Raw genomic sequence first — 14262 nt, 5'->3', positions numbered from 1 at the left:
CTTTTACCAGGCTTTCATCTTCTCTTCCCTGATATTATACAGTAAGCTTTCCTGATGCTAGTCTTGCTCATATGAATTAATCCTTTACCCTGACTCTCAGAGTCACACAGGAGCCTCATAATCAGCCTATGTCTCAGGTGAAATAGACTAAGCTTCCGAGTGATATACGCAACACCCTTCATGATCTTGACCTGCCCACTTCCCTACTCCCACTGCATTCTTGGCTCAACTTACACTCCAGAAATGATTTGGAATTTCTCTCAAACACGTTGTGCTGTTTTATGCCTCTGTTCCTTTCTTTGCCCAAGTTGAGCTCTCTGTCTAGAATGGTTTTCCCCCTTTAACTCTATATTTAAACTACAATATGCAGAAATCACCTCCTCTAGAAAGCCTCCAGAAATCTCTGAAATTCCTCAGGTGCGATGAGAGTTCCCAGAGTGCACTGCAGTCATCTCTATTAGAGCACATACTGCATTAAATTAATTTCTTCTGTTTCCATGTCTCTCATCTTTTGGAATGCAAGATTTTTGAAAGACACACAGCCAATCATTTTTGTATCTCTAATACATAATGCAGCATCTGACACATTCAGCTACTCAGTAAACACTCAGCAGTTCTTGGGAACTGATTGAAAATTCACAAGCTGACTACCTTGTCAACTTTCGCCAGTTTCCTCACTTTTTTTATGCTGTAGCCTTATGAACCACATATAAGTTTTTCATTCATTCATCCATCCATCCATCCACCCACTCATCCATCCACCCACTCATTCATGCATCCATCTGTCCATCCATCCATCCATCCATCCACGGGTAATTAAGTATATGCCTTTGATCGAGGTATTGAGATTTTTGAATTTTGTGTTCAGTAAACAAATGGATAAATTACCCAGCCTTTTCTTGCCATCATGGTAATTACTTGATTTTGGATCGAGTATTTTCCCCCCTCTCTATTCCTGAATGAGTTTTACTGAAGCATACTATTTCTACTTATGAAATTCTTCTTACGTTCTAACCCTGTGGACTACACATGGGTTTCTAAACCATTCATTCATTCACTCACTTCTTGAAGAAAAATAACCCCTTGACAAGTGGACATTTTTATTTTCTAGTATAGAACTTGGTGGTGCAATTAAAAAACTGGTTTAATATCCCTTGTCCATTACTATAAGAAATGCTAGCATAAAAAGTAGTTTTAGGAACATTTAGTATCTATAGACTAATGCAAGAGAGTGAGTTTTGGTTCAATTGGTAGTAAATTTGCATTTTTATTTTTTTATCTTCTTTTTAGATGAGTTTAAAAAATGACAAATGTTAGATATGAGCTAATGTAACATAAAATGTGTTATGTAATTAGCTGTCAGGAAATCTTCTGACTTTTGCGTTTAATTTTTGGTTCAAACGCTTTATCAGGTGGTTTAGTATTTTCACTGAAACCACCTGGCATACATGGCAGATCATGCTAAGTGCCAGGCACGGCAGTAGACAACACAGATACAGAAATCAAACTAGACTTCCCCTTCAGTTTCCTACCCTTTCTACCTCTTCGACTTTTTAAGCATTTCTTTTGCTTGGGATGGTACCCCCATGCCTTGCCAACTAGGCCTAATCTATGAAGATCTTGTTCATATACATGAAGATTTCCTCTAGGCAAAATTGTCTGCTTCCTTCTATGGACAGAAATTATAGAGCATATTATCTTGAATAACGGTGAGTCACACATATGCCTGTCTCCTTCACAGATTATAATCCCCTTTAAGATAATAACCTTATGCTTCCAGTACTCAGTGTCTGATACAGTTGTTACTCAATAAATATTTGCTAAATGATGAACAATACCCTTCAGAGGAAGATAGGAAACAGTGCTTCCGGGGTAAGTTGAATAAAAGGCATTTTCCTTTTTAAAAAAACCCAGAAGTCAGCAAAGTCGAAAATTATTTGCAAAGGAGATGAGTCAGGAATTATTCAATTTAAAGTGGGCTTTCTTTACATAATGTGGTGTCGTCTGGTGAATTTGAATGATTCAGTTTACAAATACCACATTCTGTTTTCTCAAAAATGATTTGTTTTTTAAAGTGAGGCACATATAGTTGATGATCAAGTATTGGGCATTTTAATTTTGGTTTTTCAGCATACTTGCTGAGTGACCTTGGGTAAAACAATTGTTTTTTCACTTTCCTCTGCTGTAAAATGGAACTAGCCTTGTTGCATTGACTTAAAAATGATCTTGAAACACCGATAAATACAAAGTGCTTAACAATAGCTGTTTTTAAATAGTGACATTTTCTAAGTCTACCTGAAGAGTCTGCATTGACTTTCTTGCCTGTTTCCAGATATGGAAAAATCATATTTTTAAAGCACATTTTCATTTGTCTAACCATTTATAAATAAAGACATTTTTACTGAGAATAACAATGGTGTGAGGTTAAAAATTATTTACAAAATAACTTTTTTTTTTTTTTTTTGCTGAGGAAGATTAGCCCTGAGCTGACGTGTGTGCCAGTCTTCCTCCACTTTACATGTATGGCTGACGAGTGGTGTAGGTCCATGCCCAGGACCTGAACCTGTGCACCCAGGCCACCAAAGCAGAGTGCACTAAACTTAACCACTACACCATGGGGCCAGCCCCACAAAATAACAATTTTTAATTGATTAATGCTAGAGATTATTTTTAGGGACAAAGTAAGGACAAATGTTAAGTGAGGCATCTGTCATGCACTAACAGACACCAAATTTTAATCCTCCACCTATAGACTGAAAAAAGCTGTCTGAATTAATGTTCATTAAATTTTTTTGAGTGTATGTGGCATCAAGCAAATGGCTGTTTGGCTGACCTTTTGACTTTTTGAATAATCACCTGGATGCTATGTAAATTGTTATAACCTAGGAATATAAAACCAGAATTAGGCATCATTGTGAATTTGATTCTAGACTATGAATTTCAGCCTTGACTCATTGGTCATAGTAGAGAGTATTTGTGCATTGTGTACTCAGACAAACAGGCTGCACTAGCAAACCAATAGATAGTTCTAGAAATACTAATTTGTCTTATTCAAAGTACACAGACTTCAGCCTTAAACTCCTTTCCATACTTTAACAAATAAAAGTCAAATATTAATATTAAAATATACTTCCAAAGTGATCACAAAAATGTAATTATTTTTAATTGAATGAAAATAGGATGCTGTTGTTATTGGCCTAATTTTAGGCAATGATGACCTCTACCCAGAATAGCGTAGGGTTTAGTGTGGCCATTACAATAAAAGTAGTCTAAATTTTCAAATTCACTGCATATCTCATTCATTGTGAAAAATGTCCCTTGCCTTTCACATTTTGAGACTCTGAGACTGATCAAAGAAGCGTTTTCTTTTGTTCTTATTACTTACTATATTTCATGGCCTTTTCTTGAATAATGTTAATAATTCAATTTTCATTCCCTTCAATTGAAACAGATTCTGACTTGTCAAGAATATATAAAAAATATAAATTATGACTTCAGGACCTTCATTTCTTTGGAACTTATGGATATAAATGATATAAATCTACTTTCTTCAATATATTTTCAATGTGTTCAATATTTTCATAACTATATCCACTTTATCTCTGCTTTAACTCTCTCTGGCAGTAATATTACAAAATATGAGATCTGTCTTGAGTTATTTTGCATTCTCTTTTTCCACTTATGTAGAACCAGTAAATGGACTAGTTTGAAAATCTAATATTTCTTATCCCTTGAATACTTTCGTGAGAATTCTCACTTACTACTTTTATTTGAATAATGTGTTGTTAAAGCTTTGTTTTAAATGCCTGAGATTTTTAACAGTTTGGCTTTATTCACAGGGTAAATTATTTTCCATCTACCTTTATGATCTTTTGCTTACAGTTGTATATTACCCAATTTTTCTCGTTTGTATCTTGCACAGCAGAATGCACATACTTTTAAAGGTTTTATTTATCGTTTATCCCATTCTTTAAATCCTGCCGTAACCACACAGTCTTCAAATCCCTCACTAACCAAACTGCTCTCTGAAGACCTTGAATAAATTCGTAGTTAATGAAGGAGGAATTTCACTGAAAGCTGTTTGTTTTTCCATCCTTCAACTCAATTCAACATATGTTTATTCATTTTCTACAATAATCTCTTTTTTAAAAAGCTTATATTATCTTTTTTAATGGTTCTAGTGCTAAGGAATTCAATTTTAAACTATTTTTCATGTGTCCATAGTTTCAAAACATTGAATCCTAGCAATGAATTGACTATTTTGAGGTCAGTGGCTGTTTGACTATTTGAATAGCTGTTGCTTTAGGCATTCTATAGGCAGTGGAAATAATTATAAGGTCTCCGAGTACTTGACAGACTATATAGTACAATTTACATATAGTCCAATATATCTACATATGTGTATTATATATGTGTATTTTATAGTATACATATATGTTATATATGTATATTTTTCTGAAAATTTAACCTGAGCTTTTATCATCCTTACTATACACTAGGCACATTTATAGATGCTTTACCAATATTGAGTAGGTCAACTTTCACAATCTCTCTATGGAGCAGATCCTATTCTTACCCCACCAACATCCCATTTTACAAATGAAGAATCTAGGGGAGAGAGAGGTTAAATAACTTGATTCCCTTTACAAAGCTAAAAGGGAGCAGAGCCAGGCTTCAAACCCAGGCAGCTGGCTCCAAAGTCCATGCTCTTAATCCTCACACCACACAATTTTTGAAGAAATGGGGATCTTTGCAGAGGCAAGAGCAATTTCTTTGTTTGCTTAATGACATGTGAATTGTTTTGTAAGAATCCCTATCATTGAAAGAGCTTTTCATACAGACGCCCTACTGAAAAAGAGTCTTTTTGTACTTATCTTCAATAAAACTTTCTCCAAAAATACAAAGTCGGCATATACTATGTTACTGAACACTGCTGGACACCACCTCTTAAAATACTTTGCATTCCACTTTTCTTTATTTGAATACATAAGGAAGATAACCTATCCGCTTAATTTATGAGGATTTTATCCATTAATTAGGGCAATGGCTTAAGAAGGAGAGTAAATACTTATCTGATTTTCATTTCAGTCTGCTAGGTAACATAGCAATGTGGAAATTACTTAATATCCTCTTTAACGTTGATGGAGAAAGAGAGATCAAAAAGTTTACTAACAAGATTAATAACTCTGAGATCTCCTATGAACCAGAGATTATATGACTCTGTGGAGGCCATAGGCATTCATAGCAATAGGACTTAGTGAGTCTTTTTGTAAGTTGAGAGAAAATAAAATTCAGATGACTAATAGTTCTAATTTTATTAACATGGCGCTGAAACTTTGGAAGCTATTAACCCTGTGTGTAAGATGGGAAACTGTTATTAGTCATATAACTTAAACCTTGTATGCTTCAACTAGAAAATAATCTAAAATAGACTATTCAGATACGCTTCAGTTTGAGAGGTTATGAAAATGTATTCTATAATGACCAGAAAGTGTTATATTATGAGATTCTTTAAATACATAATCATAGACTTGCTCAAACTTGTTTCATTTTGGGGGTGGGGGTAATTCATAATCATCTAAAGTAATTTTAAGCATTTTTGATTGATTACAATTTGAGATAGAATTTTTTTTTCATTTCTAAAACACTCAGTTTCTCAGATCAGCAAATCCTGTTTTAGACTAAAATTTAGTGCCATTTCTGGAATGAGAGGAAAAACATCTATTTAACCAACTTATACCTCTTTATGGGTCGGCAGCATCAACAAATCCTTTAACTCAGCAGTTATAAGAAATCCCTGTGAACTTTTCAAAACTAAATAACTTTAGCAGTTTCACTTTCTTCTTTAAATAGCCAGCAGCCAACATTCAAAATGAACTGCTAAATTCCTATATAACAAGATAAAGGTTGTTTCTAATATCAATAGTTTTTATCTCAATTTCATGTCACCCAGAAATGTTCACAGTTGAAAACAACGCTTAAAAACACACTTATAGCAATGGCCTATCTTTTTAGACTGAGTGTTTGTGGTAGAATTAGGAACAATCTGAAAATAAAACACAACTGAAATAAGTCCTTTGACTTGACAGTTTCAAGAGACCAAAATCTCCCACTATAATATTGCAAGAGTGGAAATATAGGTTTTCTCCCAGCTATTGTTCCCCTTAGAAGCACTAAATGCTGTTCTGTTTCATAATGATTTTATAATAATGAAATACCACACCAAAGGAAATAGTTTTTTAATAGCTGCTCACAAAACCTTGTAAAATCTCTACAGCTCTTTTTGCAAAAATATTGCAGAAGCTAATCACCTTGCAACTATTCCACAACGTGACACAGATTTATTGCATAAGCCCTAAAGAATCAAGTAAAAGATATTAGTCTCCAATCAGGGTCAGATCACAAAATCCAAAGAGAGGACAAATCACAGATAGACGAGGACAAGTAACAGACATCAGAGTAGTGCCGCCAGCATGCGGCCCATGTTCAACTGGGTTTATTTCTGTGATGATGCAGAGATCTTGTGTAATGGAGAAAGTACCCAGACATACTTTGTGAATGTATGTGGATACTGACCTGGACTTGTGACAGGACTAGAGGTAGTAGGCTCAATAATTTCTACAAAAAGGGAAAAGGAAAGAAAAGAAAAACATTTTGTGTATTAATCACACATAAAAGACAAACACTCATGAGACAATCAACAGTCATGCAACATATACACACGTGTTCTTTTATTTCAAGGCTTCCTTGACCATGGAAACCTTTGAACAAGATACAGCCTCTGAGGTTGACACAACGCCCCATCACTGTCTTTGACATTAAGTCATCTTTCACTCTGAGCCAACGTTTAGGAGTTGCTTCCGTGTTCTAGTCTACAGCTTCAAGTTATGCCGTGCTAACGTTAAAGGCCCGTCCTTAGAGTTCTCAAGCAACAGTTTTCAAAGCTTCCTTCTAGAAAAATACTCAAATCCACATGGAGAATGCCTTCATCTGAGAGAGCTGATATCAGTTCCTATAAAATCATTCAATCAACTGTTGCTTCTTAATATGTACTAAAAATTAAAATCATGGGTAAAATTCAAATGATCTCAGAAGGTCTTTTTGAAAATTAATCTCAAACTTTACAAGCATATCTAAAGAATTTGGCCACTTAGAGGACCAGTGATGGCTGCTTTTATGCATCCGTGTGAAAGGTAAACGTACACACACATATACACAAACATGTAAACATTTTGAATGACCTGAAATATATTTGCACGTCCACAAGGCACCGCTGGCTATACGCTAGGCATAATTAAAGGGTAATTTTGTCATTGGCGTATTGATATAATTTTCCAGCAAGTATCTAACAAATAATAAACTCTATGGCATTTTAAATAGTGTATGTACTTTTATTTAAGATTTTCATTTCAACTTATCTTTCAATAGGATTATTTCTTTTCAAGTGTTAAATAATGGCAAACATAAAAATAATAGTAATATAGTTAAATGTCATCATTGATAATTCTAAAGGATATAAACAATTTTTAATGAAGGAGAATGCAAATATCAGGAAAACATGGGATTTTTGAGGAACTCTAAGAATGCAGTGGTCTGAGAGACTAATTCCCACAGGTAACCTACTCCTCTTTAACCTAATTAATAAACAAGTTCTGTAATAGTAAAAACCCAGTCTAAACAGATACAGTGAGTGTGGCTGTAAAAGGTAAAAACAGAGATGTTCACCCAAAATTTTGTCTCTGAGCATGACCTACAAGAGATGTTGCAGAGCCAAAAAAAATTGTTTTGTTTTTTTATTTGTCAACGTTTTGGGGGCTTTTGCTGTCTTTTACTGATTCTTCCACTGAGAAAGCTGTGGCATTTCCCAATTCCATTCAATAGTGAACTCAACTTCCTTCCCTAATAGTCTAGTTCAGCTACTGGTTTGTATAATAAAACCCTATAAAATGAAGGTTCCAAAAAGCATTTTGGGGGTGTCAGTTATTTGGGGGACTAACACCTGTATGCATTCCAGCTGCAGGGCAGATTGCCTGGGTGATTTTCAGACTGTTCTGTGCCAATGACCTTGCAAGCTATTCAGGACAGCTGACAAGGATCCTGGCCCAGGTTACAACAGATTTGGGATGGAGGGATATAATTTTTGAAGAGGGACATTCTCAAATGGCCAGATAATTAGATAACAAGCTACAACTCAAAATTCAAAAGTCCAGCCATCCATCTGGCAAAGTGGTTTGGTGTTGCTGAGAAGTGAAACTTCGTAAGACAACTCTGAATTAGATTATGTAAAAATGTGGGAATTTCTCTATTTTCTTTTTCCAAGGACAACAATTAATATTTGAACTCCTTCTATGTGTTAAGGAATATTATAAGTGCTGGGATTATAGCAGCTAATAAAACAGTTAAAAATGCCTGGTGTCATGGAGCTTATAGACTGTATAATGTAGGGCTTTAAAATATTAGAGTGTCTAATTCTTATATCAAAATTCCATTATTTATAAAAAATTAAAATTTGCAATAAAAATCATAGAGGAATGCTGCTTTAATTTAGAAACTTTTCTGTTAAACTTGCATAAACTCTCAAATATTTTTATGGTATTATGCTTTTAAATTTAAAGAAAGCTTCTTCAAAAATAACGAAAATTTATGTTAAACTTAGTTTAATGCTATATATTAAACCTCATTAATATACATTGAGAGTGTGTATGCAAATTATGGGATTTTACAATTCAAAGGAGAAAGGAAAGCACAAAATGGCTTGCTAGAAGCTTACTCAGAATATTTATTCATGGGAAAACTAAATTCAGTAGGACAGTAAACAGAGTTTTCTATGTTCCGTAATTTGGACATTTGAACTTCAATTTCCTCAACTGTTTGGCCTTCATAGTTTTGAATTTCTAATGCAGATTTGAGAGATCATTGAAAAAGATGGCCTTTTGTGACAACATGGATGGACCTTGGGTATTATGCTGAGTGAAATAAGTCAGAGGGAGAAAGTCAAATACCATATGATCTCACTCATAAGTAGAAGATAAAAACAATGACAAAAAAACACATAGCATTGGAGATTGGATTGGTGGTTACCATAGGGGAAGCGGGGGAGGGCAAAAAGGGTGATTAGGCTCACATGTGAGGGGATGGACTATAATTAGTTTTTGGGTGGTGAACATGATGTAATCTACAAAGAATTTGAAATATATTATGATGTACATCTGAAAGCTATGTAATGTTATGATCCAATGTTACTGCAATTAAAAAATAAATTAAAAAAAAGAAAAAGATGGTCTGGCATACAACCACAACTTCATCTCAATGCAAGGATAGTAGAAACAAATACTATCCCATTGAACTAAGCTCTTAGTTATCATTGCTTATGTAGAGCTAGATTGCTTATAAAAGCCATGTTGTCTCATAAAAAGGGCTTTAAAAGAATACAGAAATGTAATGCACGAAAAATTATGTTGCACACATGATCCACTCCATAATTTTAGTTTCACAGTCAATACAAAATATTTTTTCCCACATGGGCCAAGATACAGTAGAATCTTTAGTAAGGTAATTTCATGTAAAATAAGAATTGGGACCAGAGAAGTTGGTTGAGTTGGAGGTTCAGATTATAAAAAGCTAGGGGTCATACATTGGGCTGGATGGCCACAGAGCAAAGAGAAACCAGAGTGAGCGAGGTCAAGGTAACAAGATTGGGAAAAACTGGTGCTGAGGGCTGTAGATGCTGAGAGTCAGGAGATTTCTTGACGTGAGAGTGCTTGGTGAGTTTCAAAGGACTCAGATAAAACTGGGATCAAATCTCAAATTTGCTATTATTCAGCTGCATGATGGCGGGCCAGTGAATGAATCTCTCCAACCCCAGTGTCCTTACTTATCGAATTTAGATAATAGCTCCTACTTTGTAATGTTATTGGTAGGATTAAAGATACTTTATATAAAAAACCAAATGAGAGTGAGTAGCAGTAGTAGTTTTTGTTATTACCTATAGAAGTAAGTGGAAAAATTAATATTTGAATCAATAAAGAAAAAATTGAGTAGAGTGTTGGGATTGGGGGAGAGTTTAACTTTATCAAGTAGAAGCAGATAAGAAAATTCCACCTAGAATGTGAACATTAACTTTTTCCAATTAAAAAGGTTAATATATTATGCTTTGGGGTAATCATCCAGGAGTCATATATGGTCTTAGAAGATAACTATAGAATCCACTGTATTTTTAACAGTTCTGATTTAGGTAAGAGTAGAAATTTGTAGACTAAGATCTTATAATTACAGTCTGGGTAATAGTTGAAGCTGACTAGATCCAATAAATCTGCTATAGATTTCTTATACTCTTCAGATATCAATTCAATTTTTCAGAAACTACTTTTCAACTGCTGTTATAACAGTAATTATTATTATTATATTAATTACCCTTGCTGACATTTACTGAATTCTTACTATGTGCCATGCACAGTTACATATACTAACTCATTTCCTTCTCCTAACAACTCTGTGAGGTACATACCACTATTAATTCTTTTACAGATGAGATAGTGGAGCACAGAGAGGTTAACTATCTTGCTCATAGTCACACAGCTAATGAGAAGTAGAGATGGGAGAGATGCTGTGCTAGGATCTCTTAGCATTCCATTTTCTCACCTTCCAAAAGAAATACCTGCTCACTTTTCTTCTCTCTCTAATTACTTACATAGGGCGTTGTTATGCAAGGGCTCTTACAATACTTTACCAAGTCTAGCTTTCTCAATAATAGAGTCTATTAGAGGTTGCTAATAAGTGAGGGGCATCTGTCATAAAAAATGGAAGAGAGGCAAATTTAGTGTTAATTCCTGGAGGTTTCTATAATAGAGGACTCTGCATGGAGAAAAGGGTTTACAACACGTGATCTTCCAATCTTGTTCTCACATTCCAAGCCAAAACCAAATATAGTTGTCTGCTTCTGTATAAGGCTTGATGCCATGGAGGGACAATTCTCCAAATAGCTCAGCAGACGTTATCATAACTGGATTACACAATCAAATAAGAATCTTGAACTTGTAAACTCCCAATCTGTTAACACAGAAGTTCGACCAGAGATTGCTTGGTTTTCAAGAACTTTGGTTGTTTTTCTACGGATCAGATTTGAGCTGTGCTTCTGCAATATTAGAAATCAACCTGTAAGCGGTGAAATATTCTTCAGGAGGGGCCCGGTGGGCTCTCCTGATGAACAACAGTGAAAGTTCTCAGTGAGACATTCTTATGTGTCTCGTTCCGTGGAGAGTCAGAGTGAGAGCTCCAGGGTTAACAGCAGAATATATCATTGTGGGCAATGCGTTTACTGTAGGGAATGGACGCAGCCAAGAGAGCATTTTAATTGTACATAAAACAGAGGTGAAGAGAAGTTCACTAAGACAGACATTTCAACCGTTCTATGGGAAAATGGGGGGTCATGTAAAACAAGATTTTACTTCATTAGTGAATGTGATGTTGGCCATGACAGGAGGAAACACTATTAAAACGAGGTATTGAGGAAACAGAGTGTGTTATGAAAAGGAGTCATTTGTAATGACCCTTTCTACAGACCTTGTTAATTATTGTTTTGCAACTCTGCACACACAATATACTGTTAGAACTGTCCAGAATCAAACCCCTTCATTTCTATGTATTCTGGAAGGTCATATTTGGTTTCCAGGTAGTTATTTTGTCTTTATGTTATTACACAGCCATGATGTGTGTGAGTTATCTTTTAGACTGTTGCGAGATAACATGATTGTGTGTTGAGAGACGGCAGAAATTAATCCTTTTGGTTGCCATGGTTTCATCTGAAAGCTCTGACTTCCAATCACTGTGGAGTGGAAGCAACGTCATTGTCACAGTAGAATGAAGAGGATGTTGCCCTGGAATGACCACGGTTAGGGCTGATGGAAGCCGCCGAAGGTAGACTGTGAGCTAAGTTGGGCACAGAAGGCAGAAAAGGTGATTCTTCCTGTTTCCCTTTATGGGGAGACCCATAAAGTGTACGTCAGGCTTCTTAGGGCACTGCAATAGCAGACACTGTACAGAGAGGACAATTTAGGCATCACACTTTGCCTCCAGAGAAGAAATGCATTATCTGTGACCATTGTGGGATTTAGCTGACACCAGTGACCACGCGGTATTACTGTTCAACAGAGACAGCACTGTCAGAGCAGTCAGAACATTTAGGATCTAACCCATCTGTCGACCATGGGACTCTACCCTGAGCTCTGGATTTCACCTTTCTGATATATAATTAAGAAGTTATAATAGTTGGCCACATACTTCACTGGGTTATTTTTGTTTCCATCACATTGTGGTTGTTTAAAAGATGGTTTAGCACAGTGGTTAATAATATAGGTTCTGGAGGAAAACTACCTAAGACCAAATCCTGGGTGCCATACTTAAAAGCTACTCACCCTCTCTAAGTTTGTGCATTTAATAAAATGAGATAATGAGAATTTCTACCAGTCACATTGTAGTGAGGATAACCAAGATAATGCATACAAATCACTTCACCCATCGACTGCCTGGCAAATAAATAATCACCGCTCCTAAAACTTCATTTATTTTTTAATTGAAGTCATGATAAATGACTTTTAAAACTACTACAGCACTATCAACACTTTATGTTATTATAAGTGACTATCATATAATTCAACCTTAAAAGCGATTTTTTTCCCCTCAAGAAAATAATTCTATTAATGAAAGAATTGCAAAAATATTTCCAAGTGGTTACAAGGGAAAGCTTATATGTTAACATTCGTTGCACTCAACCACCAAAAATTCACTGTAACTTTTCAAATGCACAAGATTATTCTGCATTTATTTTGGAGGAGAAGCTTTTGTGCCTAGTGGAAGGAATATGCTACTGTTTGCAGATGTTTGAGTGTGTATGTGCATGTGATGGGGTAAAGGACAATTCACAGAGGTGCAAAAATGAGAAGGTTGCAGTAGGTATCTCTATACGTGTGTCCCTCCAGGATCTATTGGAAGACAAAGCCCTATGTCAAAACTAGAAAAGATGCATGTCTGTTACTATCCTAGTAAATATCTCGAGGCAGTATAAATGTTACTATACTTAATCCTGGTCAAAACTACTTCTTTGAATACAAAAATATTCTCTCAGTAGACCCAAAGCCAGTTCTGTTATGAGCGAAGAAAAGTTTCTGTAGTAACAAAAGGGTATTAATGACAAACGGTGCATTCACATGTTTAATGATATTAATAAAATAACTTTCGAGACTTACATTCACAGTTACTAAAGTATATTTCTCTACCAGATGAGATTTTGAGAGAGCAATTTTGATCCATGCTATGGATTACTATGGATTGAAATGTGTGTGCCAGACTTCTAAGCAAACTACCAGCTTTCAGTAAATATAACACTGACTCAAAAGGCTATGGAGGAACTTTGAGTTTTATGGACTATTTCATACGGGACTCTGATGCCGAAGACTGTGTGACTTTCATCGTTATACAGAGAATCTCTGGAAAGGATCTGATGAGAATGTGATGTTGTTCCTGAAACACGCCTCCCCAAATCACTGAAGAATAAATGTCTCAGCCTTCAGCAAACACACTGGGTTTTGTCTATAATACAAATTAGAATGAAAATCAAAGTAAAAGGAATGTAGGTAAGGATACAACAGGGATCCAAAAGAGGAGTACTAACCACTGATATATTTATAAACCACTGATATCTTTATAAACCACTGATATCTTTACAAAAGTACATTGTATTGGTGTCACTCAAGGAAATGCAGAGCCTAGACTCCCGGTAATTTATACCTGGACTATTTATTGTCTTGAACTTACAAAATCCTAATTATCTCCAAGGACTGAACTGCAACTTGTGAGCCCTTTCAAATTCTTTCCCACATAGGGCTCTACAGAGGAATAGCTTTTAGTGACTGCCTCTGGCTTTTTGTTGGCATAGGGATCCCCAAGGAGTTGGCTTTTTGACTAGCTGCTTTGTGGCACCCATTTAACTGCGTTAGCACATTACTCATCAGTTTGACACCTTGGACCTAAGAGGTAGTTTGGTGAATTCAAATCAACACCATTACTAAGATTTAGCCATGTGAGGTGTGTCTTTAATATGGTTAGAGTCATATAGAAATGGATTCAAATCTCTGCCATATACTAACTGTGAAATCTTTTCAAGTTAACAATCATAGGTACGATGGGTTTTTCAAGATGAATAACCAAGATGAGACACCTAATATAGTGACTGGCATATAGTAGGAAGACATCAATTTTATATTC

General features: G+C 35.4%; 1 protein-coding gene across 2 annotated transcripts in view; it reads right to left on the bottom strand.

Moving 5' to 3' along the window:
• Nucleotides 1–14262, bottom strand: part of NEGR1 (neuronal growth regulator 1) — an 817887-nt gene that overhangs the window by 99468 nt on the left and 704157 nt on the right. The window contains exon 7 of one of the 2 annotated variants that reach the window (XM_070592297.1): nucleotides 6577–6618. The exons of the other annotated variant lie outside the window; for it this stretch is intronic. Within the exon in view, the coding sequence (XP_070448398.1) occupies nucleotides 6577–6618 (42 nt within the window). The remainder of the gene's footprint in view (nucleotides 1–6576; nucleotides 6619–14262) is intronic. 2 annotated transcript variants of the gene reach the window in all.

This window comes from Equus przewalskii, chromosome 24, assembly GCF_037783145.1.
Source record: "Equus przewalskii isolate Varuska chromosome 24, EquPr2, whole genome shotgun sequence".
Taxonomy (NCBI): Eukaryota; Metazoa; Chordata; class Mammalia; order Perissodactyla; family Equidae; genus Equus; species Equus przewalskii.
This window is presented reverse-complemented; position numbering and strand designations above follow the sequence as displayed.